General features: G+C 48.9%; 1 protein-coding gene across 1 annotated transcript in view; it reads right to left on the reverse strand.

Annotated features, from left to right (window-relative positions):
- The window catches only part of SECISBP2 (SECIS binding protein 2), a 41,300-nt gene that overhangs the window by 12,995 nt on the left and 6,139 nt on the right, over positions 1 to 22,166 (reverse strand). The window contains exons 5-10 of the mRNA XM_077759333.1: positions 20,601 to 20,830; positions 17,808 to 17,889; positions 16,218 to 16,420; positions 13,608 to 13,730; positions 12,362 to 12,451; positions 11,035 to 11,167 (exon numbers count right to left, since the gene is read on the reverse strand). Of these exons, the coding sequence (XP_077615459.1) occupies positions 11,035 to 11,167; positions 12,362 to 12,451; positions 13,608 to 13,730; positions 16,218 to 16,420; positions 17,808 to 17,889; positions 20,601 to 20,830 (861 nt within the window). The remainder of the gene's footprint in view (positions 1 to 11,034; positions 11,168 to 12,361; positions 12,452 to 13,607; positions 13,731 to 16,217; positions 16,421 to 17,807; positions 17,890 to 20,600; positions 20,831 to 22,166) is intronic.

A 22,166-nucleotide genomic window follows, 5' to 3' on the forward strand; every position in this document is an offset into this window, starting at 1 on the left:
GGGGGAGAACACGGTAGTGGTCTGGATAGAAGAGGAAACCCACCCCAGCATTCCCTTCAGATACACCCAGCCCAGAGCGAGGCCCAGACTCTTCCATCCTGTGGCGGCTGAGAGAGGTGGAGGCCTCGGAGGCCGGGTCTGAAGCAGGCGGGTAGGGAGGGGTTGGGGGGGTGGTGGTTTCAGGAGGTGTCAGGAAGGAAACATCGCTGGGACGTGACAGCGCAGGGAGACGGAGGGGCTGCGCTCAGCAGCAGATTTCAGGATTTCAGGGTGGGTGCGAGAGCCTCCCGTAGGAAGAAGATGCCACCTAGGGCTTTCTGTGGCTGGAAAGGAGGAGTCTGCGCCCGGCTTCGAGGCTTCCAAGGACAGGCTGGCTGTCTGGTCGGGGTGAATGCAGCCCGTGACCTGAAGTTGAAGCCAATGCTCACCATTTCAAAAAACCTAGGCCTGTTTAAGAGTTATGCTAAATCTTACTTCCAGGGAAGACAGCAGAGTAGGACGGTCCTAGGCTCACCTCACCCCATGTTACACCTAGCTAACACCAACATGAGTGTGAGTAACCCAGAAAAGGACTTGAACAGGCAGAACAGACTCTCCACAACTAAAAGTAGAGAAGAGGCCATGTAAGATGGCAGGAAGGATGGAGACAGGCCTGAGGCAACGGACCCGCAGGACTCTCCACAGGAGGCAGAGACGCAGCAGGCGCAGAGAGTGGAGAAGAGGAGGCCCCAGAGCAGACACCGAGAGCCCACACGATACGAGAAATCACCATATTTGGCTTTGAAAACCAGACAGGCTTAAGACTGAGTTCTTCCTCAGTCCAGCGGAGCTTAGCACTAGAAACTTTAAGACTCCGTGGCCCCGCGCTGGGAGAGCTGGAGGCTACAGGGAACGGAGACCTGCCCGTAAAGGGACAGCTGGCATGGAGCACTGGAGCAGCAGGCTGAAAACGGGCCCAGCGTGTTCGGGAGGAAGATCTGTTACTGATCTCAGAGCGTGCGCTGGAGGGCAGGGATCCTTGGAAGACTTCTCCCAGAACAAAAGAGCTCGCAGGTGCCATCTCCCTCTCCCACCTCCCAGCCAAGACACCCAGAAACCTATGGGGAATAAGCACGGAGTGAACAATCTCCAAACAATCTTCACCTTGCTTGGTAATAACCTCCACCCTGTCCTGCCCACCCCCAACCCCTGCACTCTTCTGAGGACCTGCTCCTCCCCCCCACCATCCTGGCCTCAGCAAATTTCGGGGGCAGCTGCAGGGCCCCTCCCATGGTGGACTGGACCTTGCCAGCGCTGTGCCCCTCACTCCCATGCTCTTCTGCAGACCCACCCCCTCTGTCTAGGCCCACCTCTGGGAGTTGTCCTTGTGCACTGCAGGTCTCCAGTGGCAGTGGACCAGCAGGAACCTTGCTGGCATCGGGGGCCCCACCCTGGAGTTCTCCTGTGAATCTCCTCTCCAATGTGCCCTTGGCCCAAGCCCATCCAAACCAGTGCCACGAGCCTGGCAGTGAGCAAGCAACTCCGAGAGACACCAGCACCACTCCGAAGTAACTCCTGCCCCAGGACAGGGCATGTTCACCACACATACCAGTCTGACTGCAGCCCCAGCAGTAGGCAGGGGTCGGACATCTGGTCTGACTGCAGGGCCCACCCACCAACACAAGCTTCTCAGGAGACAATGCAGGGAAAGCTCCCTGCAGTTCGGTCAGTGCGACTCATCGCTGGCAAATGCCTGGTCTGACTCAAGCCCACGGCAGCCTGACTGGCCACCTAACAACACGGAGACCAAACGCTGCCCATAACAGACACAGAGAGCCATTGCAGACTGAAGGAAAAAGTGCCTAGGCCACAACAGTAGGGCACACACAAAACATACAGATGATGCCCCTGAAATGCCAGGCCCTAAGGAACGGAACGCTGCACCACCGGGCACTGCAAAACCTCTTCCTCATAAGGTCGCGACTTCCAAGACTAGGAGACACAGATGACTTCCCTAACACCCAGAAACAGAGAATTAGACAAAGTAAGGAGACAGAGGAATATATTCCAAAGAAAGAACAAGGCATAAATCACAGCAAGAGAGTTAAACGAAACAGAGATAAGTAATATTCCTCACAGAAAATTTAAAGTAATGGTCATAAAAATACTCAGTACACTTGAGAAAAGAGCAGAGAACCTCAGTAAGACCGTCGCTTCAATAAAGAGACAGAAAACATAAATTAGGAACCAATCAGAGATGAAGAACTTAATAACTGAAATAAAGAGTACACAAGAGGGTATAAACCGTTGACTAGAAGAAGAAGAACAGATCAGTGACCTGGAGAACAGGAAAAGCAATCAAGTTGAAAGGGAGACAGAAAAAAAATAACAAGTGAAAAAAGACTAAGGGAAGGAACTTAGCAACACCATCAAGTGTCATAACATTCATATTATAGGGGTCCCAGAAGGAGGAGAGAGAGAAAGGGGGTCAGGAAATTTATTTAAAGAAATAATAGCTGAACACTTCCCAAATCTGGAGAAAGAAACAAAAATCCAGATCCAGGAGGTACAGAGAGTCCCCCCACCCCCCCCAATAAACCCAAGGAGGTCCACGCCAAAATACTCAGTAATTAAAATGGCAGAAAGTACCGATAAAGGGAGAATTTTAAAACCAGCGAGGGAGAAAACAGTTACATACGAGGGAAACCCCATAAGGTCATCAGCTGATTTTTCAGCAGAAACTGCAAGCTAGAAGGGAGTGGCATGATCTAGTCAGGGTGCTGAAAGGACAAAACTAGCAGCTAACAATACTCTATCCAGCAAGGCTGTCATTCAGAATAGAATGAGAGATAAAGAAATTTCCCAAACAAAGTTAAAGGAATTCATCACCACTAAACCAGCCCTATAAGAAATTTTAAAGGGGACTCTAAGTGGAAAGGAAAGACCACAGGCAGGAGTAAGAAAGGTAGGGAGCACAAAAGCAATAAAATTAAGCATATCTGTAAAAATCAGTCAAAGGATTCACAAAATAAAAGTATAAAAGTATTGGGGCACCTGGGTGGCTCAGTTGGTTGAGCATCTCACTTCGGCTCAGGTCATGATCTTATGGTTTGTGAGTTTGAGCCCCACATCGGGCTCTGTACTGACAGCCAGCTCAGGCCTGGAGTCTGTTTGAGATTCTGTGTCTCCTTCGCTCTCTGACCCTCCCCTGCTCACACTATCTCTCTCTCTCAGAAATAAATAAAAAACATTTTAAAAAAAGATGTAAAGTATGACACCATACACCTAAAAGAGTAAAAATTTAATGCTTTTAGAATGGATTCAAACTTATGTGACCAACAACTCAGTACAGACTGCTCTCTATAGAAGGTACGATATAGAAACCTAATGACAGCCACAACTCAAACACTGGTCATACACATGCAAAAATAAAGAAAGGACTCCGCGTATGTCAGTAAAGAAAGCCAGCAAACCATGAGAAAAGCAAGAGAAGAACAAAGAAGAGCTACAGAAACAACCATAAAACAAGTAACAAAATGGGGCGCCTGGGTGGCTCAGTCGGTTAAGCGTCCAAGTTCATCAGGTCATGATCTCACGGTTCGTGGTTTCGAGCCCCGTGTTGGGCTCTATGCTGACAGCTCAGAGCCTGGAGCCTGCTTCGGATTCTGTGGCTCCCTCTCTCTCTGACCCTCCCCTGCTCGCTCGATCTCTCTCTCTCTCCAAAATAAAAAACATTTAAAAAAAAAAAACTTTTTAAAGTAACAAAATGACAGGGCGCCTGGGTGGCTTAGTCGGTTAAGCGTCCGACTTTCGCTTGGGTCATGATCTCGCGGTTCGTGGGTTCGAGCCCCGCGTCGGGCTCTGTGCTGACTGCCAGCTCAGAGCCTGGAGCCTGTTTCAGTCTGTGACTCCCTCTCTCTCTGACCCTCCCCTGCTCATGCTGTCTCTATCTCTCTCCTAGAAATAAATAAAACATTAAAAATAAATAAATAAATAAAGTAACAAAATGACAACAAATACATACCTAGAATTACTTTGAATGTAAATGGACTAAATGCTCTAATCAAAAGACACAAGATGACAAAATGAATTTAAAAAAAAAAAAAACCATTTAAATCCTGCCTACAGGAGACTCATCTCAGACCTAAAGCCACGTGTAGATTGAAAGAGAAGGATGGCAGGACATTTATCATACAAATGGAAATGAAGAGAAAACTGGGTAGCAATACTTCTATCAGACAAAATAAACTTTAGCACAAAGACTAAAACAAGAAACAAAGGACACCATATACTCGTAAAGAGGACAATCTAACGACAACAGTAAATATTCATGCGCTCAACATGGAAGCACCCAAACACAAAGCAGCTAATAACGAACATAGAGGAAGTAATCAGTAGGAATACGTTAACAGCAGGCAACCTGAACACTCCACTTACTGCAATGGACAGGTCATCCAAGTAACAAATCAACAAGGAAACAATGGCTTCAAAATGACACACTAGACCAGATGGATCCAACAGATATATTTAGAACATTTTCTCATAAAACAGCAGAGTGTACATGCTTTTCAAAGTGCACATGGAACATTCTCCAGAAGAGATCACTTATTAGGTCATAAAACCAGTCTCAACAAATTCAAAAAGTGAGAAGTCACACCATGCATCTTCTCCAAACACAGCACTAGGAAACTAGAAATAAACCACAAAAATTTGGGAAGTGCAAAACTAAATGGAGGTTAAATAACATGCTACGAAACAATGACCGGGTCAACTAAGAAATCAGAGTACCTGGAAACCACTGAAAATGAAAACACAACAATCCAAAGCCTTTGGGATGCAGCAAAAGCAGTTCTAAAAGAAAGTTTACAGCAGTACAGGCCTACCTCAAGAAACAAGAAGTCTGAAATCAACAACCTAACCTTACACCTAAAGGAGGTAGAAAAAGAACAAACAAACCCCCAGAACAGTAGAAAGAAATCATAAAGATTATAGGAGAAATAAAGGATATGGAAATAAACAAAAACATATCAATGAAACCAGGAGCTGATTCTTTGAAAATATCAACAAAATTGATAAACTTTTAGCCAGACTCATGGAAAAAAAAAAAAAAAGTACTGAAATAAAAAAAAAAATCGGAAATGAAAGAGGAGAAATAACCCATACAAAAGAAATACAAAGGATTATACGAGAATATTATGAAAAATTATATGCCAACAAACTAGACAATCGGGAAGAAATAGATCAATTCCTACCAACATATAACCTCCCTAAACTGAATCAGGAAAAAAATACCAAGTTTGAACACACCAATTACCAGCAAGGAAATTGCATCAATAATCAAAAACCTCCTAACAAACTAAAATCTAGGACCAGATGGCCTCATAGGTGAATTTTACCAAGTATTTAGAGAAGAGTTAATACCTATTCTTCTTAAACTATTCCAAAAATTAAAAGAAGGAAATTCATTCCAAGAGACTAGATTTACCCCGATATATAAACCAGACAACACTACGATAAAACAGAACTACAAGCCTCTATCTCTAATGAACAAGATGCAAAAATCCTCAAGAAAATATTAGCAAACTAAATTCATCAATAAATTAAAAAAAAATCATTCACTACAATCAAGTGGGATTTATTCCTGGGATGTAACTGGGGCTCCATATGATCCAATACATCAACAAGACAAAGGATAAGGACCATATGATCATTTCAATGAATGCAGAAAATGCATGTGACAAACTACAACCACCATTCAGGATAAAAACGCTCAACAAAGTGGATCTACAGGAATCATATCTCAACGGAATAATAAGACCATATATGAAAAATCCACAGCTAACATCATACTCAATGGGGAAAACCTGTGAGCTTATTACTCCCAAGGTCAGGAACAAGACAAGGGTGTCCACTCTCTCACCACTTTTATTCAACACAGTACTAGAAGTCCTAGACACAGTAATCAACCAACAAAGAGACTTCAGAGTGGTAAGGAAGAAATCAAAATTTTACTATCTGCAGATATGATACTATATTTAGAAAACTCTAAAGACTCCACCAAAAACTACTAGAAGTGATAAATGAATTCAGTAAAGTCAGGATACAAATTCAATGTACAAAAATTTGTTGCATTTCTATGGACTAAGAACGAAGTAGAATATAGAGAAATTAAGAAAACAGTCCCATTTACAACTGCACCAAAAATACCTAGGAATAAACTTAACCAAGGAAGTAAAAGACACATACTCTCAAAACTATACAACACTGAGCAAAGAAATTGAAGATGACACTAACAAATGGAAAGATATTCCATGCTCATGGATGGGGAGAACAAATACTGCTAAAATGTCCATACTATCCAAAGCAATCTATACCTTTAATGCAACTCCTATCAAATCACCAACAGCATTTTTCACAGAACTAGAACAAATAATCCTAAAATGTATGGAACCACAGAAGGCCCCAAATAGCCAAAACAAGCCTGAGAAAGAAGAATAAAACTGGAGGTATCATAACCCCAGACTTCAAATTCTACCACAAAACTGTAGTAACCACACCAGCACAAAGAAAGACACACAAATCAATGGAACAGATTAGAGAACCCAGAAATAAACCCACAATTACATGGCTCACTAATTTTCAACAGGGGATGTGATACATAATGGGGAAAAGTCCCTTCAACAAATAGTGCTGGGCAAACTGGACAGCTGCATGCAAAGTAATGAAACAACTATTTTCTCCCACCATACACAGAAATAATTCAAAACTGATCAAAGACTAAATGCAAGGCCTGAAACCATAAAAATCCCAGAAGAGAGCACAAGCAGTAATTTCTGACACTGGCTGTAGCAGCATTTTTCTAGATTATGTCTCCTGAGGTAAGGGAAATAGAACAAAAATAAACTACTGAAACTATCAAAAAAAAAAAAAAAGCTTCTATACAGTGAAGGAAGCAATTAAAACTAAAGACAACTTACTGAATGGGAGAAGTTACATGCAAATAACATATCCAACAAGGAGTTAACATCTAAAATACATAAAGAACTTACACAACACACACACACACACACACAACCCTCAAATAATCCAATTAAAAACAGACAGGAGCGCCTGGGTGGCTCAGTCGGTTAAGCGTCCAACTTCAAATCAGGTCATGATCTCACAGTTCGTGGGTTCGAGCCCCGAGTCGGGCTCTGTGCTGACCGCTCTCAGCCTGGAGCCTGCTTCAGATTCTGTGTCTCCCTCTCTCTCTCTGCCCCTCCCCCATTCACACTCTGTCCCTCTTTAAAACACACACACACACACACACACACACACACACACACACACACACACCAGACAAAAGACGTGAAGAGACATTTCTCTGAAGACGACACTCAGTCGGCCACCAGGCACGTGAGAAGACGCACAGCATCGCTCACCTGTAGGCCTCGAAGAGCCCTCGCCTTGCTCCAGCCCTCGCCTGCTGCCTAGCCCGGCGCCGGCCGAGCCTCCTGTCTCCCGGACCTGCGCGTATACCTAACACACCATTTCCCTGAGCCTCTCCTCCGACTCCTCTCATGGCCACACCTGACTCACCAGCCCATTAAAGACTACAGGACAAACCCACAGCTAACTGCCGAGGAAAAGCTGACTTTGCCCGCAGGTAAACGTAGGCAACAATTATCCACTTCTGCCGAAGCAACTGGGTCGGTCTGACAACAACACACGGTCAGAGCCCTTTCCCATCAGATGTGCTGGGAAAAATAGACTATCCAAGGGCAGAGGTCCCCGGGCGTTGGTGCAGATTGACTCAGACTGGTGACGGACCCAAGTGTGGATCCTGGTAAGAACGCAACTACCAACGTCACTGAGGCAGTCCAGGAAGTTTAAATACAAACTGCACACTCGACGCTAACAGAAACAAGCATGGACACAGCTGGATGGCCAAGTGGTGCAGTTAAACGCACAGCCACCATCAGCCAGAGACGCCACTGACATACTCCACGTGAAATGACACAGAGCCTACGCCGCTTTAAAATATGTCAGGAAAACACAAAGTCAGGTCAGAGATGCAACAACACGGCACAGTGCTGACAACCACGAGAGCTGGGTCAGGGGCACGTGGCGGCAGGGCGCACTGCCTTCTCTCCACCTTTCATCATTTCCCACAGTAAAAAGTAAAAAACAAGACCAAACAAAAAATCCTACCGTGTGCTTGCTAAAAACACCCCTTCCCCAACCCCGATCCCACCCCCAGCAATTTCTGTGCACCGGACGCCCGGTCCGAGCCGTGCCCGGAGTCCATGCCTTCCGCCCACTCCCCACAGGTGCCACTGCAGTGGTCCTGGGGATGCAGCGTGAGGGAGGGACACCGGGTGGGGGACAGGCTGCCTGCCGGTGCCTCAACCGCTGTGCTTTGGCTGAATCGGCTGCATTCACGCACCGTAAGGTTGTAAGCTGGGCTTCTAGTAAACGTCGCCATGAAACTATCACGTAACCTTCCTCCTGCCGTAGGCACGAGACTGCAATTTAGAAACTGCTCACTACGTAGCACTCAGCAGCCTGTATAAAAACGATCCACAGGAGAAACAGCATTTCCAGTTTTCAGGTTCAAAAATCTGCCACCTGCACCCCCCACATCCCCAAGAATGGCTGAAATGAAGATCGAAGTGACCAAATGTCGGCGAGGATGTGGACCCAGCCGAACTTTCACACGTCGCCGGTGAGTGCCCAACAGCACACAAGCAGCATCGAAGATGGTCTGGAGTATTTACAAACTAAGTATATCCCTACCACGTGGCCCAGCGAGGCTGCTCCCAAGAGAATCAAAACCAGAGACTCAAATACTGATACACGGACGTGACAAAGGTCTTATTCACAACAACCAAAAGGTGGAAACCACCGGCCTGTCCATCAATGAGTGGGCACAACTGTGGCCACTGGATACGACTGAGCCGTGAGAACCAGTCGAATGCCGACGGGAACACAGATGAAAATGCAACACGGTTCGCTACATGAAAGCAGACTGCCACAAAGGTCACACGACGGCACGTTCCATCTACAGAACACGTCAGAACAGGCAAGTCCACGGAGAAAATGCACGCTGGTGGCTGCCAGGGGCTGGGGAAAGGTGGGGCTTAGAGGGTAGGGGTCTCCCCTTGGCACGATGGAAACGTGGAGCCAGGCAGACGACGCTACACAACATTCTGGATGAACTCCACGCCACGGAACTGTACCCCAAAAAGCGTACTTTTGTGTTACTTTAATGTCACCTGAATAAAAAACAAAAAGGCACTACAGACACACATACACAATGTGAATAAATCTCAAAAACACCCTGATGAGTGAAGGAAGCCTTACGTGCATGAGCGTGTACTACAAAGTCCCTTCATGTAAAGCGCTCGGACAGGAAAAACAATCCTGCGGCAGACCGAGAATCCGCACGGGTCAAGTGGGGCAGCCGCAGGGGCCGGCTGGGAGGGGCCGGGGGCTTCCGGGGGTGCTGACGGGAGTCTGGGTCCTACAGGTCTGCATGTGCCGATACTCCGCAAAGGGCCTACCCAGGATGTATGCACCTCACTGTACGCCTGCTTCGCCTCCAAAGAGCAAATGACCCATAAACAGATCTGAACTCCAGTGAAGGCCGCGCACACTCCCACGTGGAGGCAACACCGACAAGATCTGCAACTTGGGGACACAACAACAACAGCACAACGAAGGGGGCACAGGCCAGGGGCAGCTGGCTTTGCTTTAAAAGGCCAGAGGATAGATATTCCAGGCTCCTGGGCACCCGAGGGTTGCAATACTTAACTGTCACAACTTAGTCATCACCGTGTAGCACCCTGTAAAAACCTAGTATCTGAACCATTCCTAAATGCACAATTCTGGGGCATCAGTTACACACGTGGTGTGGTGCACCTGTCACCACTACCTACTCCCCAAGGCTGTTCATGCCCCCACTAAACGTTAAGTCCCCACAGCCCTCAACCCCCAGGATCCTCTAATCCACCTTCTGTGAATTTGTCTACGCGGAATATTTCACATACTGTCTGCCCTTCCGAGGCTGCCTCATTTCATCTGCATCCCGTCTGCACGTTTCCCCAGGCTGGAGCAGGAGGCAGGGGCCCCCACCTGGTTAGGACCAAGGAGCAGCCAGCGTACGCCGGGACCACACTCGGTAGCTGTTCGTGCGATATACACCTGGGGGTTCCACCTCTTACTGTGAATGATGCTGCAATGAACATGAGCTTGCAAGCGTCTGAGTCTCTGTTTTCAACTCTTCCGGGTGCAGAGGAGTGGAATTGGTGGGCACGTGACAACCTCCATGTAGCACCGAGGGGCCGCCAGCCTGCTTCCCAAGTTAGTCTCCGCACCTCACACTCCCAGAAGCCCCCCATTGCCCGAAGTCCTCGTCAGCACTTGCTACCGTCCGTCTGTGACCACAGCGCACTGCGCTGCTGGCTCGCACCTGTCTGACGACTAATACGTGCACCTTCTTGCAAAGTCAACTCCTCTGCCTGCTTTTAGTGGGTGTTTATAGCTGAACTGTAGGAGTTCATAGATCTTTGGATATCAAACCCTTTTCAGATGGGTGATTTGCAAACATTTTCTCACATTCTGCACGTAAATTATCTTTTCACTTTCTTGAAACTGCCCTCTGGCACACAGATCTTTGCTCTTTCCTTCCTTCCGTGGCCTGTGCTTTTGGTGTCCTGTTCACTAACTCCAGGTCATGAAATTGACCTTTGTTTTCTTCTTAGCATTTTACGGACTTAGTTCTCATACCTAGATCACTGTCTGCCCCCTTTTGAGGAAAATGATGTATGTATACGGTGTGAGGCAGGAGCCCAGGAGCCCAGTTTTCTGTGGTGTGTGGAAATCCAACAGCATCTTTAAAATTGTTCCTTGTTCTTTTAATGAACATATTTGGTCAAAACTTCACCGGCCACAGATATGTGGGTTTATTTCCAGACTCCTGATCCATCCCACTACCAAGAGGTCTGGACTCTACGGAAATACCTCTGATTACAAGATAAAACAGTCACAGAACAGTGGGGATGGAAAGAGCCTTACCCGAGAACACCACTGGCTTGGAGGATGCTCTCGCACTCTGGGTGTGCTGCTTCTTTTCCAAGGCAGCCAGCATCCCACCCAAATCCAGCTGTACCGGAATCTGGCTCTTCTTTCCACTGCTCTTAAAATTATTCTATAGAATGAAAAAAATCAAAAGTTTAAATATAAACAATGTTTTATATTTCTTGACAATCTAAGAAATAAAATGAAACAGATTTATAGAAACTATAAAAACCTTTTAAAAATTAAAGAAAACCCCAGAGAATCCCACGGTATCTTTCGGTATGACTACCATGCTTGTTTCGTTCCTCCTTCTCTCAGAGCCCTGGGTTTATGTTAAACCAGCAACGCTTCCGTCTACAACACTGGGAGTAAGAGCACATACCTACGGCTAAAAAACCAAGACGGGTGGGAAGTCCTCAGCAACACAAGTTTGTGTGTGAGGTGAGGTGACTGGCATCGCTGACTCACTGGCAGCCCATTCAGTCTCTGACTGCCCAGGTGCACCAACTGAACGCCGTGAAATCATGAGGAGAAGATTCAAAATACAGGCAGCAGGTGATACCAAATTCAGGCAGGGAGTGGGAAACACGCAGCAAATGGAACCTCCATCTGGAAGGCTGGTGCCCACATGTGCCCCGGCACCCCCACCCGTCATCCTGCCTGGGCGCGGGCACCCTGCAACCCGGACACACTACAGCGACCTCCACCAGCAGGGCTGGAAGTGACCCAACTATAACACGGGAATACCGTTAACATGCACACAAGCTGAGAATTTTACTTCCCGAAACTGTGAAAATAATGACCCCACCTCAAAAGACAAAAGGACAATGAAGATGCTGGAGACGAGAGAAGAAACAGGCCAAGTGCAAGTTCTCCATCTGGGTGGCGACTCCAAGTTCAACCTAAGTCCACAGCGGGGCAGGGACTCAAGGGGACTCAGCTCCTCGCCTTGTGTGAATCTTGGAGGCTCCCTTACTTTTGTTCCGTCAGACACAGCTGCCTCACAAAGGGATTCTTGTTTCCCGAATAAATGGAGTCAACTTATTCCCTTCAAGTCCAAGTGTCCTCGGCAGTCTATGCCCCCCCTTTCTGATGCAGCAGTGGCAGTCGGTGACCAACAGTCTGGCTATAAAGACGGTGAAACGTCTGAGCTTACAGCACGTTTATTTCAACATGCCGGATGTGATTCTCCAATGAAGGAATGAATCACAACAAACCACCTGTCTTGGTACATAAAGAAGTCTGGAAAATAGATTTTCTCAAGAGTTTAGCCGAGCGAGAGAAGTTAAGTCCAGGGCAGTGATGGGTTCAATCGAAGAGTTACCTGTGGCTGCTGTCTGGATGGAAATTTCGGACATGCCACTCTGTCTCTTCTCTCGGATGCCACCGCCAGGTTGGGGAACTCCTCGGCATCCTACAGAAACCACACGGCCTTGAGCCATTCGCGGATCACGACACAAGCGTGTGTAAGTGCAAGCCCTTCCTCACTCATGTTCTTCTGTCTATAACAGCTCCCACACAAGGCTTCAAGGGCTTCTAAACCAGCCTCCAAACCGTCTAACTCAGAACAGAAAGAGCACAGTTGTAATCCCGCCGCCCCGGAGAGGACATGGGAGCCCTAACACCTGGGCACAAGCTTCAAGTGTGTTTCCATTCCAGAACCTGTCACGCTAGACTCAGGAGAAGGAAGCTCCCCGTCACATGTGCTGATCCCAAGCTAGGAAACAGAAAAGGCAAAGGGCCTCTACCAATGATGTTCGCATCATTTAAAAACATCTTGTGAGCTTGTTAGCATCTCAGGTGACTTAGAGATGTTATATGGGAAACGGGGCAACAAATACATGAATTCCTTGTTAGCACAAACCAATGCTCTACTGGGGTCGTAGGTCTTCAAACACGTGACCCCAAAGTCCTCAAGGGAATGTTCCAGGAGCCCTGGGAGCGCCCAGGTGGGCAGGAAAGTGTCAGGTTGGGCCCTGAGCCGGATGCCAGGCAGCAGCGCTGAGAGACACTTCTGCCGGTGCCAGGAGCCGGGCTGCTGAGTCTGGAACTGAGTCGGACCCAGCACGACTCGGTGGGGGACACGGGCTTCTCTGGAGCGCCACAAGAAAACGATTTACGGGGCGATACTGGAAGCTCATGGCACTCCCTCGGCCAGGGCCCCCGAAGGAGCCGCGGCGCCCTACCCTTCTCTCCAGAGCAAAGCACACAGCAGTAACCTTCCTGGGTGCAAAAGCAGACCCCGAGCAGCCAGCAAGCCAAAGCAGGGGAAACGGGTGAACGAGACCCCGCAGGTAAATCTGAGCACTACGATTCACGCGACCAGGTCCGAGGGCAGGCAGGCGTGTCTCCCGCTACTACTCTCACACTCTAACTAACGCTCACTGGGCACCCGCGATGACTCGGGGGCCGTGCCAGGCGCCACAGTGAAGGAAACGGGACCGACTGGGCAAAGATTATTAAAGAAAATACTGGAGAGTTTCCCTTTGGAAGCCAGTATGAACCCATATTTCTATTACAACAGACCCATTTATTACATCATACGAGGTGAGTAGTAAGTATAAATGTACTTCAATTCTTGGTGGCTCTTGAATTGTCAACACTTCATATGTTGAGTTAGGCTTTTCTTTCTTTTTCCTATGCTTTCTTGAGGCTTCATTTTGTTCAGGATCGCCACCTTGTGACGCTCTGGACTAGAACAAAAAACAGCAAAAATCATGGGTTTTATGACACTCAGTAAAGTGTTTACTTCCGTGAGTCAGAGCAAACTTGAGCTACCAGGCTGTGCAACCACGTGACAACTCTGTTCTGAGTCAGTCTCCTCACTCCCTGTTTGCCAGAGAGCCGGTGTTCAACAGAGCAGTCAAGAAAAAGAAATCTGTTGAAACAGTTGTCACGTCCAATTATTTTCAAACTGGTAGATATGCACATAACCTACTTTTGAGCCAGAGAACATTAATGTCTCTAATACCAACTCGAAGTCTTTTCAAAACCCCGTGTGCCCCTTCTGGCACCACGGCCCAGGGGTCCCTAAACCGCACATCAGAACCCCTGTGAAGCCTTCAGATGGGACAACTGCCAAGGCCCATCCCACACCTGCTGATGTGACCCCACCGCTCCCACTCTCCCTCAGCCTCCTGGCCTTTCTTCAATCAGGTCAAATGCACCTTGGCCTCAGGGCCTTTGCGTTTGCACCCACACATGGATGTAGGCTAGCACTGCGCCCTCACTCCAGCTCAAGAGCCATCCCATCTCCTCGGAGCATCTCCCCCTCCACCCCCACCAAGGCACTGACCACTCCCTGTGTGCACAGCACTGGGCTGTCAGGATGGAGGCGCCAGGAGTGCAGGGGCTCTAACCGAGCGTCTGGGACCCTGCTTTATCCCCCCCAGGGACCTGGCCTCCAGGGGTACCAAGAATGTTTTCCCACTGATCTACGGGAGCTGCCCATGGAATCTTGTTAAGTGAACAAGGCAACTGTCAAGGATGGTACGTACAGAATGAACTCATTTTTGTTTAAAAGAAAAAAATCTAAAAGAGCAAAACAAAAAAATCTCTATTTGTTGACACTCTGGGGAGCCTGAGGTAGGATACACCCCAGGCTGTTAACGCAGGCTTCCCTGAGGGGGGGCCCACAAAGCGGGGAGAAGATGACCTTGTTCACAAGCAGGTCTCTGCGGTATTACACTTTGATGTGATACTACTTTGATGATAAAAATTCACAGCACAGTTTCCAAGGGAGAAAAGCACCGTGACCTTGTTCTCCCCGTTACACACGAGACCAGGCCCTCTGGGTTGTCAGACACAGGCGATCCCAATTTTCTCATCTTAGAACTTCTCTAAAACAAACTTTCCTTACACTTATAATTAAAAAACACCTTTTAGGGGCGCCTGGGTGGCTTAGCCGGTTAAGCGTCCGACTTTCGCTTAGGTCATGATCTCGCGGTTCGTGGGTTCGAGCCCCGCGTCGGGCTCTGTGCTGACTGCCAGCTCAGAGCCTGGAGCCTGTTTCAGTCTGTGACTCCCTCTCTCTCTGACCCTCCCCTGCTCATGCGGTCTCTCTCTCTCTCCTAGAAATAAATAAAAATATTTAAAAAATTAAAAATTAAAACACCTTTTAAAAAGGTTCTGGAAAAACAAAACCTCTCAACTCTAAGAACTCAACTGTGCATCAGGAAATCAGGTTCGGAAAGAGCACGGCGGCCAAGGCCCGTCGTGCGGCCTGTGCCCACGTGCCCCAAGCTGGCGGCCCGACGTGCAGGGGGGGGTGTCGCCCACTCCGCCGGGATACTGCACATGGTTCATAAAGCCGTGAGGGTGGGCAGGCGGGTCTGACCTCACCGGACTTGTCACCAGCACACCTTCCCTCCATCAAACTGACCGTCAACGCACAGTTCCCATTTGTGAGAGATGGTCTGTGACACTCGGGGGATCAGAAAGTATCCTTGTGCTCAAAAAGACGGGACATCATTGCACTAAACAAACACGGCCAATTACAACCTGAAATGACGTAGCAACACACAATGAAAATCAAAAACAAAATCCAGACCATAAAAAAGGCTCTTCAAGAAATGCAGGAGCCAATAAAAATGACAGCTCCAAATTACCTGAAAGGGAAAAACGGATTCTGAAATGCTCTCTTTCAAGGAAGATGGGTTAACCAAGATTCTGTGACATACAGCCGATCACAAAGTGTGGAACTCAACTGTTTTATCGTCACTGCCCTCGCCACTTAGAGCAGCTGGAATTCAACACATGAAGGATGAGGGGTGAAAAGGCAGGACTTCCCACAGCGCAGCGTAAGCTTCCGCCAGCGCCTCTCCTTCAGAGACTTCACGACGGCTCACAGACATGGAGTCCGTGGGTCTGGAACGGATGGGGCCCCTCCCTCTAAATGCTCCCGCTCGTGTTCCTGGACGGGTTCGACCTCCTCTACCCCTCGTGATGTTCTCTCCCGCTCGTGTTCCCGGACTGGGGTTCGACCTCCTCTACCCCTCATGATGTTCTCTCCCGCTCGTGTTCCCGGACTGGGGTTCTACCTTCTCCCAAGGTGAAAGTGGGACCAAATCAGATGGGCACTACGGTACAGAACGGGACACTCCCCTGGCAGCTGAGAAGAAATGAAAACGCTATCCGGTCAGTGGCAGAGAAGACCCACGTAACCCAAGTGGGACACATACCTTTTTAATAGAGTAGGCGTGTTTCTCTTTGCAGGAAGAGTCCGAAGAGAAAACTTCAGAGGGTGACATACTAGCGCTTTTGGGGTCTGCTGATGAAGCAGCCGTCTTTAGGTTTATCATGGAAGTAACGTTTTTAGGGGCTGGTGGCCGTTCTGTCGATAATGTCTGCCGAACAACATAACCCATTGGTGTCCAAGATAACTCTGCTCAAAGATAACCAGAGGTGTTGAACAATCTCAACGGTACAATGAAAAGACTTCGAAACTGCAAACATATCATTTGAGGCAACGACCCAGGGCATAATCACACTCGGACCAGAGCTCTAAACCTGGAGACCACCAGGCTCGGTAAGCTTTCTGCCTGGAGCACGTGAGCTGAATTCACTTGTGGGGTATGTGTTCTTCCCAAAAACCGGATTTTTAACTTGGGGGTGTGGTAGGTACACAAACTACAGTTTTGGTTAAAAAGTAACAATCCACAGTTCAGTCCACACTGTACATGCAGGTACATGCACAAAACAAGGCAAAGATGAAAATTTGGCCCTAACCTTGATATGTACCTTTAACACCACAAATCAAAGATCATAGACTTGAGCCACTGCGGTACCTGGTGATGTCTTTCTTTTTGAGGCTTCAGGCCCAAGTACGGCAACACCACCCCTCAGGTGCCCATGAGACTCTGTACGGACACAAAAGGCCCCAGGCAAGCCAGGGCTTCCCCCCAGGACGCCAGACAGAGCCACACACCATTCCAGTCACCACTTAAGTGAAGGTCATTACTGAACCACACACATACCAAATGTGAAAACACAAAAGAAAACACACTTGTGGATATATGTGGAATAATCCTGTGAAAACCTCTTCTGTTAGGACAAGCTACTTAGACAAATTAAAGGCGGAAAGGCGGAATTACTGAACTCTCAGTGAATGTCACTTCTGGGACAGGTCAACAGCTCTCAGTGTGTGGTCTGAGGCTCCCAAGACCCCGGCAGGGTCCACAGGGTCAGAACCCACTCCCTGACATACAGGCAGCCCCCCGCCTCCCTGCGTGATCTCCCCCAGGCCGAGGCTGGGCTTCCGGGAGGCAGCGGTGCAGACAGCCCGACAGCCTGACGCTGAGGCCGAGCCACGGGGAGCCGGTGGTCGGTGAAGAGCTGCAAATGCATAAATTAAGGCTGCTCTCCTCACTACAGGGTTTTCATCTTGAGTGGGCTTCCCAGGGCTGCTTGTAAAGGAATGACTACTTTTAACTGTGAACACTGCAGATCCGGCCGCGGTTACACCAGCACACAGAAGCGCCCAGGATTTTCTGAAGGGTCCTAAGGGGTCCTGAGCCAGAAACTGAGAACCACTGGGGCAGACTGCAAGAAGCAGTTGTTCCTGAACCCATACAACATCTCGCTTCACAGAAGAGCTAGACATATTTCTCTAGAATTCTCCGCTCCCGCTTCACAGCCCCACGTGCAGACGCGAGAGCTCAGGGCTCGCCTTCGCCTCCCTGCCCCCATCGAGGTCATTGGGCCGGCTTCCAGACCACTCGGCCCCGGCAGACAGAGGACCGGCACCCTACGGAGGCCGTAGCCGCTCTTACCTCTGGCACACGAGGAGGTCCCAGCCGCGGCACCGGGGGCCATGGACTCGGCCACGCTCGGGCTTCTCGCCGCTCCTTCACCCTAAAAGGCAAACCGGCATTTTCCTACTATTGCAAACTGAAAGCAGTCACTTCATTTTTCAATACAGCGTCCCTTGCTGTTCTTAAAATCTGCAAAATACATGCTAATTAAAAATTCCAAATAAATGGGGTGCCTAGGTGGCTCGGTCAGTTAAGCATCCAACTCCTGGTTTCAGCTCAGGTCATGATCTCACCATTTGTGAGTCCGCGCCCCGCATCCCACTCTGCACTGACAGCATGGAGCCTGCTTGGGATTCTCTCCCACCCGCCACCTTCCCCTTCTGTGTACTCACTCTTTCTCAAAATAAATAAATTTAAAAAATCTTTTTAATCCCAAATAAATAAATAAGTAAATACAGAAGTGTATAATACCAAGCCTCACTGCTTGCAGGAAAAGCACCCGCCGAGCGCAGCAGAGCCCACAGAGCCCCCTTCCCTGCCAGGTGATGAACACCCATGTACTGCTTTCTCGTGCACCCACACAGGGGATCACAGCACATGCACCCCACCCCTCGTAAGATATCCGTGTGACACAGCCCCCGCGCCAGCACACAGGCGGCCCCACCACCTGCGGTCACGGGCCCCTGTGGGAAGGCAGGAGCCACAGTTCACCACACCCGAAGGCCCACACACATCCAATGTACGTCTTGTAACCCATGCACCCTTCGGTAAAGCCAGAAAGGGCCCCACCCGGAACACCAGGCGGCAGGTGACCCAGGGAGCAGTTAAGCACATGAAGACCAGCAGGTGACCGGCAGCACTCAAGGCAAAAGGCAACTGATGCATTCAAATCTGAATGGATTCAAAATAAATTCTAAAGCTCAGAGCCTTAAAATATTTTCCCACTTTGCCACTTCATTAAATCTGAGTCCAGTAACAAAAAATAAAGTAAAACACAGCCTGTTCTTCTAATAAACAGGACTTAGAGGCTCACCAAGGCCAACGCAACACCAGAAAGTTTACCTATTGAAGAACGATCATGTAAATTACACGGATCAATAAAGATCCAGGGCCACAGGTTTTCAATAAATACTTAGGAAAAGGAAAAATGCAAAAAGTTTTAAAAACCCAAACACGGGCACCTGGGTGGCTCGTAGGTTAAGCATCCGACACTTGACTTTGGCCAGGTCAGGATGTGTGAGTTTGAGCCCAAAGTTGGGCTCTGTGCTGCCAGAGCAGAGCCTACTTGGGATTCTCTCTCTCTCTCTCTCTCTCAAAAATAAACAAGTATTTAAAAAACCAACAAAATAAAAAATAAAACCTCAAATACAAACGCCTACATATGCACAACCTCAAGTTGAGAGGAATCCCTCAATTCCCACAACGTACCATTAAAAAAAGATTTAAGTGCTTAACACAGTTTTCTCTTGTGCAACTTCAGACAACTACAGCTGCCCCTGGAGGAACATGGGGACTGGGGTGCTGACCTCCTGGAGTCCAGTCAAAAACTCACACGGAACTCTGGACTCCCCCAGAAACTGACTACTGAGAGCCTACTGCTGACCGGAAGCCTTACCGATTACACGGAGGTGGATTAACACGCACGTCGTACATTAAGATGCGGTAAGCTGAGACAACAAAACACTTACACGGAATTACAACGAGCAGAAGACATGTTTACAGCACTGTACTGGTTTTATAAAAAAAAAAAAAAGAAATCCACACAGGTAAGTGGAATTAAAATGTGTTGTTCAGTCAACTGTTTATTTCAATTATTCTTCTCGTGTTTGAAGAAACTAGTACTAACGAAAAAGCTCCTAGAAGGAAAAATTTTAAATCCACGTGTAACTGAGGAGAGTGAACACGTCACAAGGCCGTTGAGTCTGTAAGCATCCTGACACAGCACGCGTGCATCCCTGTGTGCAGATCCATGGTGCTCACGAGGAGTCAGAGACCCTGACAGAACGTCCCCACCCGCTCACTGGCTCGGACACGCACGGGAGTGCCCCCGGACGCAAACCTACCGCACAGCCCAGCCGGGGCCACACCAACTGGCGAGCCCTGTCCCTTGAGCAGCCGGCCGGCCCTCCCTGTCACGGCCGAGCAGAAGGAAAGCGCCGCGGTGCGACAGGGCCGGGAGCGGGCGGGGGGGACGGACGGACAGAGGGTGCTCCGCCACCTATCCGAGCAGCCTCTGCACTCCATTCACAGGGAAGCGGACGGGGAGCCGCCCCTGTCCTGCGTCCCCTTCTCCTTGCCTTCCCGCCCTCTCGCAGCAGAAATCTGTGACAAGCGTCTTCGGGACTACTGACCTGATGCCAGATTTCCTGCGACCTGGATAGACTAAAACCGGGAGACGCAGCGTGGAACACAGTGTATTTTAAAATCACTAAGCAGCCAACAAAACACACTTCCAGTGACCACTCTGCGGAGCCTGCGGACCCCCCAGTGAGAAGTACAGGTACAAAGCTGGGAAAAATTGGAAGCTACTGTCTGCGGTCTGAAATATTAGTGCTTGATGAAAACGACGACTTGCACGGGCACTGCTAAGCAGGCCGTCCGAACGCCACGCTGGTGCAGAGGCTCCCAAGGGGCCTGGGGGCAGCGGGACCCTCGCCAGGACCGAGCACAGCAGCAGGTAGCAAACACAGAGCAGCTCATTAAGGGATTCTTCTAGAACAGCAGCCGCCCTGGGGGCCCGCACACCGCGACCTGCCGCCGTGTCAGGGCCCCCCACAGGGGCGAAGGGGGCAGAGGAGGCCCCGCACTCACCTCTGCTGTCCCCACGGCGGGCTTCCCCACCTCCCTGAGGAGAGAGAGGTCGGCTGAGGCGGAGCGCAGAGGCCCCCACTGGGGCTGCTTCTGCGTCTCAGTGATCTCCCTGTTCTCTGGACCTCGCAGTTCAGGAAAATCCAGCCTAGTAAATTCAAACTCCGGCTTGGAAGCAGATCCACTTTTCTCAACGATTCTGGACTTCCTGTCCACCCGTCGGTGATAAGCATCTGTGTTTGCAAAATGAAAAGTGGGGTAAAGGTGGAGGGCGTGCGCTGACCCGTACTCACGCTTCAACTGCACAGCGGGGCGTCTACTGCAGGTGACGGGGCACCGTCCAGACGCCCCCGCGTTTGCTAGTGTTGCCGACCCCTGTGACGCTGGAGGATGGCAGGGACCGCAGGGGCCGGGCAGCAAGCAGCCAAGCATGCCGCACACATCGTGCACAATTCTAAAGCTGCCGAACCAGTTCCCTGAACCTGACCTAGTCATACTTCATGTACAGAGTCCCGGAAATTTACAGGGACGCCAACAGTTTTCTTTTCAGTGACAAATCTTCCACACTTGAGAGGACTTTGGGAAGAAAGCAAGTAAAATTAAACTTGGAACCTCCCTCCCATCTTTCTCCCTCAAATACATAAGAATCCTGATGTGGGCTGTGACGCCACGAAGTCCCTGCATTTAATCATGAGGCCAGACGGGCGGCTGGGGGGCTCAATCGGTAAAGCGGCCAACTTTGGCTCAGGTCATGATCTCACGGTTCGTGGGTTCGAGCCCCGTGTCGGGCTCTGTACTGACAGCTCAGAGCCTGGAGCCTGTTTCGGATTCTGAGTCTCCCTCTCTCTTTCTGCCCCTCCCCTGCTCATGTTCTCTCTTTTTCAAAAATAAATAAAAATTATTTTAATCATGAGGCCAGAGTCATTACAGTTAACTATTCAACTTCCCTTTCGTGTTCCCATGTGCCAAACGTTTTCAGAGCAAAGTCAACACAAAGAGAAAAATCTGTATACCAAGTAGTAGAAGTTACACTTGTAAAAGGCAAAAGATTTATGCGATCTGAAGAGAAACCACAGTATTAGAAGCTACACGTGTAAAGAAGTTGACCGTCCCCAGAAAATAACGCTACTACAAAGGCTTTAACTCCTGGGACGCCTGGCTGGCTCGGCCGGTTGAGCATTCAACTCCTGGTTTTGGCTCAGGTCATGATCTCACAGTTTGGGGAGTTCAAGTTCCGTGTTGGGCTCTGTGCTGGCAGCGTGGAGCCTGCTTGGGATTCTCTCCCTGTCTGCCCCTCCCCCCCCATGCTGTCTCTCAAAATAAATAAACTTAAAAAAAAAAAAGACTCTATATACATAAGCCATGAAACGGCACTAGTATGTGATTTACAGGAGTAAGCAAGAATCGCGACCTTCTGGCCACAGCCTGAACAGTAGTTTCCAAGGCCAGAGCAGACGTGTCCCCTGGGCAACTACAGCGCCCCAGGTCTGCTACTGCTCACAACGGGATGTAAACAGGAAACTCACCCAGCTATTAAAAAGTGTCCCAACAGAACACCAGAGAAGTGAC

The sequence above is a fragment of the Crocuta crocuta genome, unplaced genomic scaffold (assembly GCF_008692635.1).
Source record: "Crocuta crocuta isolate KB4526 unplaced genomic scaffold, BGI_CrCroc_1.0 scaffold41, whole genome shotgun sequence".
In the NCBI taxonomy this organism is placed as follows: domain Eukaryota; kingdom Metazoa; phylum Chordata; class Mammalia; order Carnivora; family Hyaenidae; genus Crocuta; species Crocuta crocuta.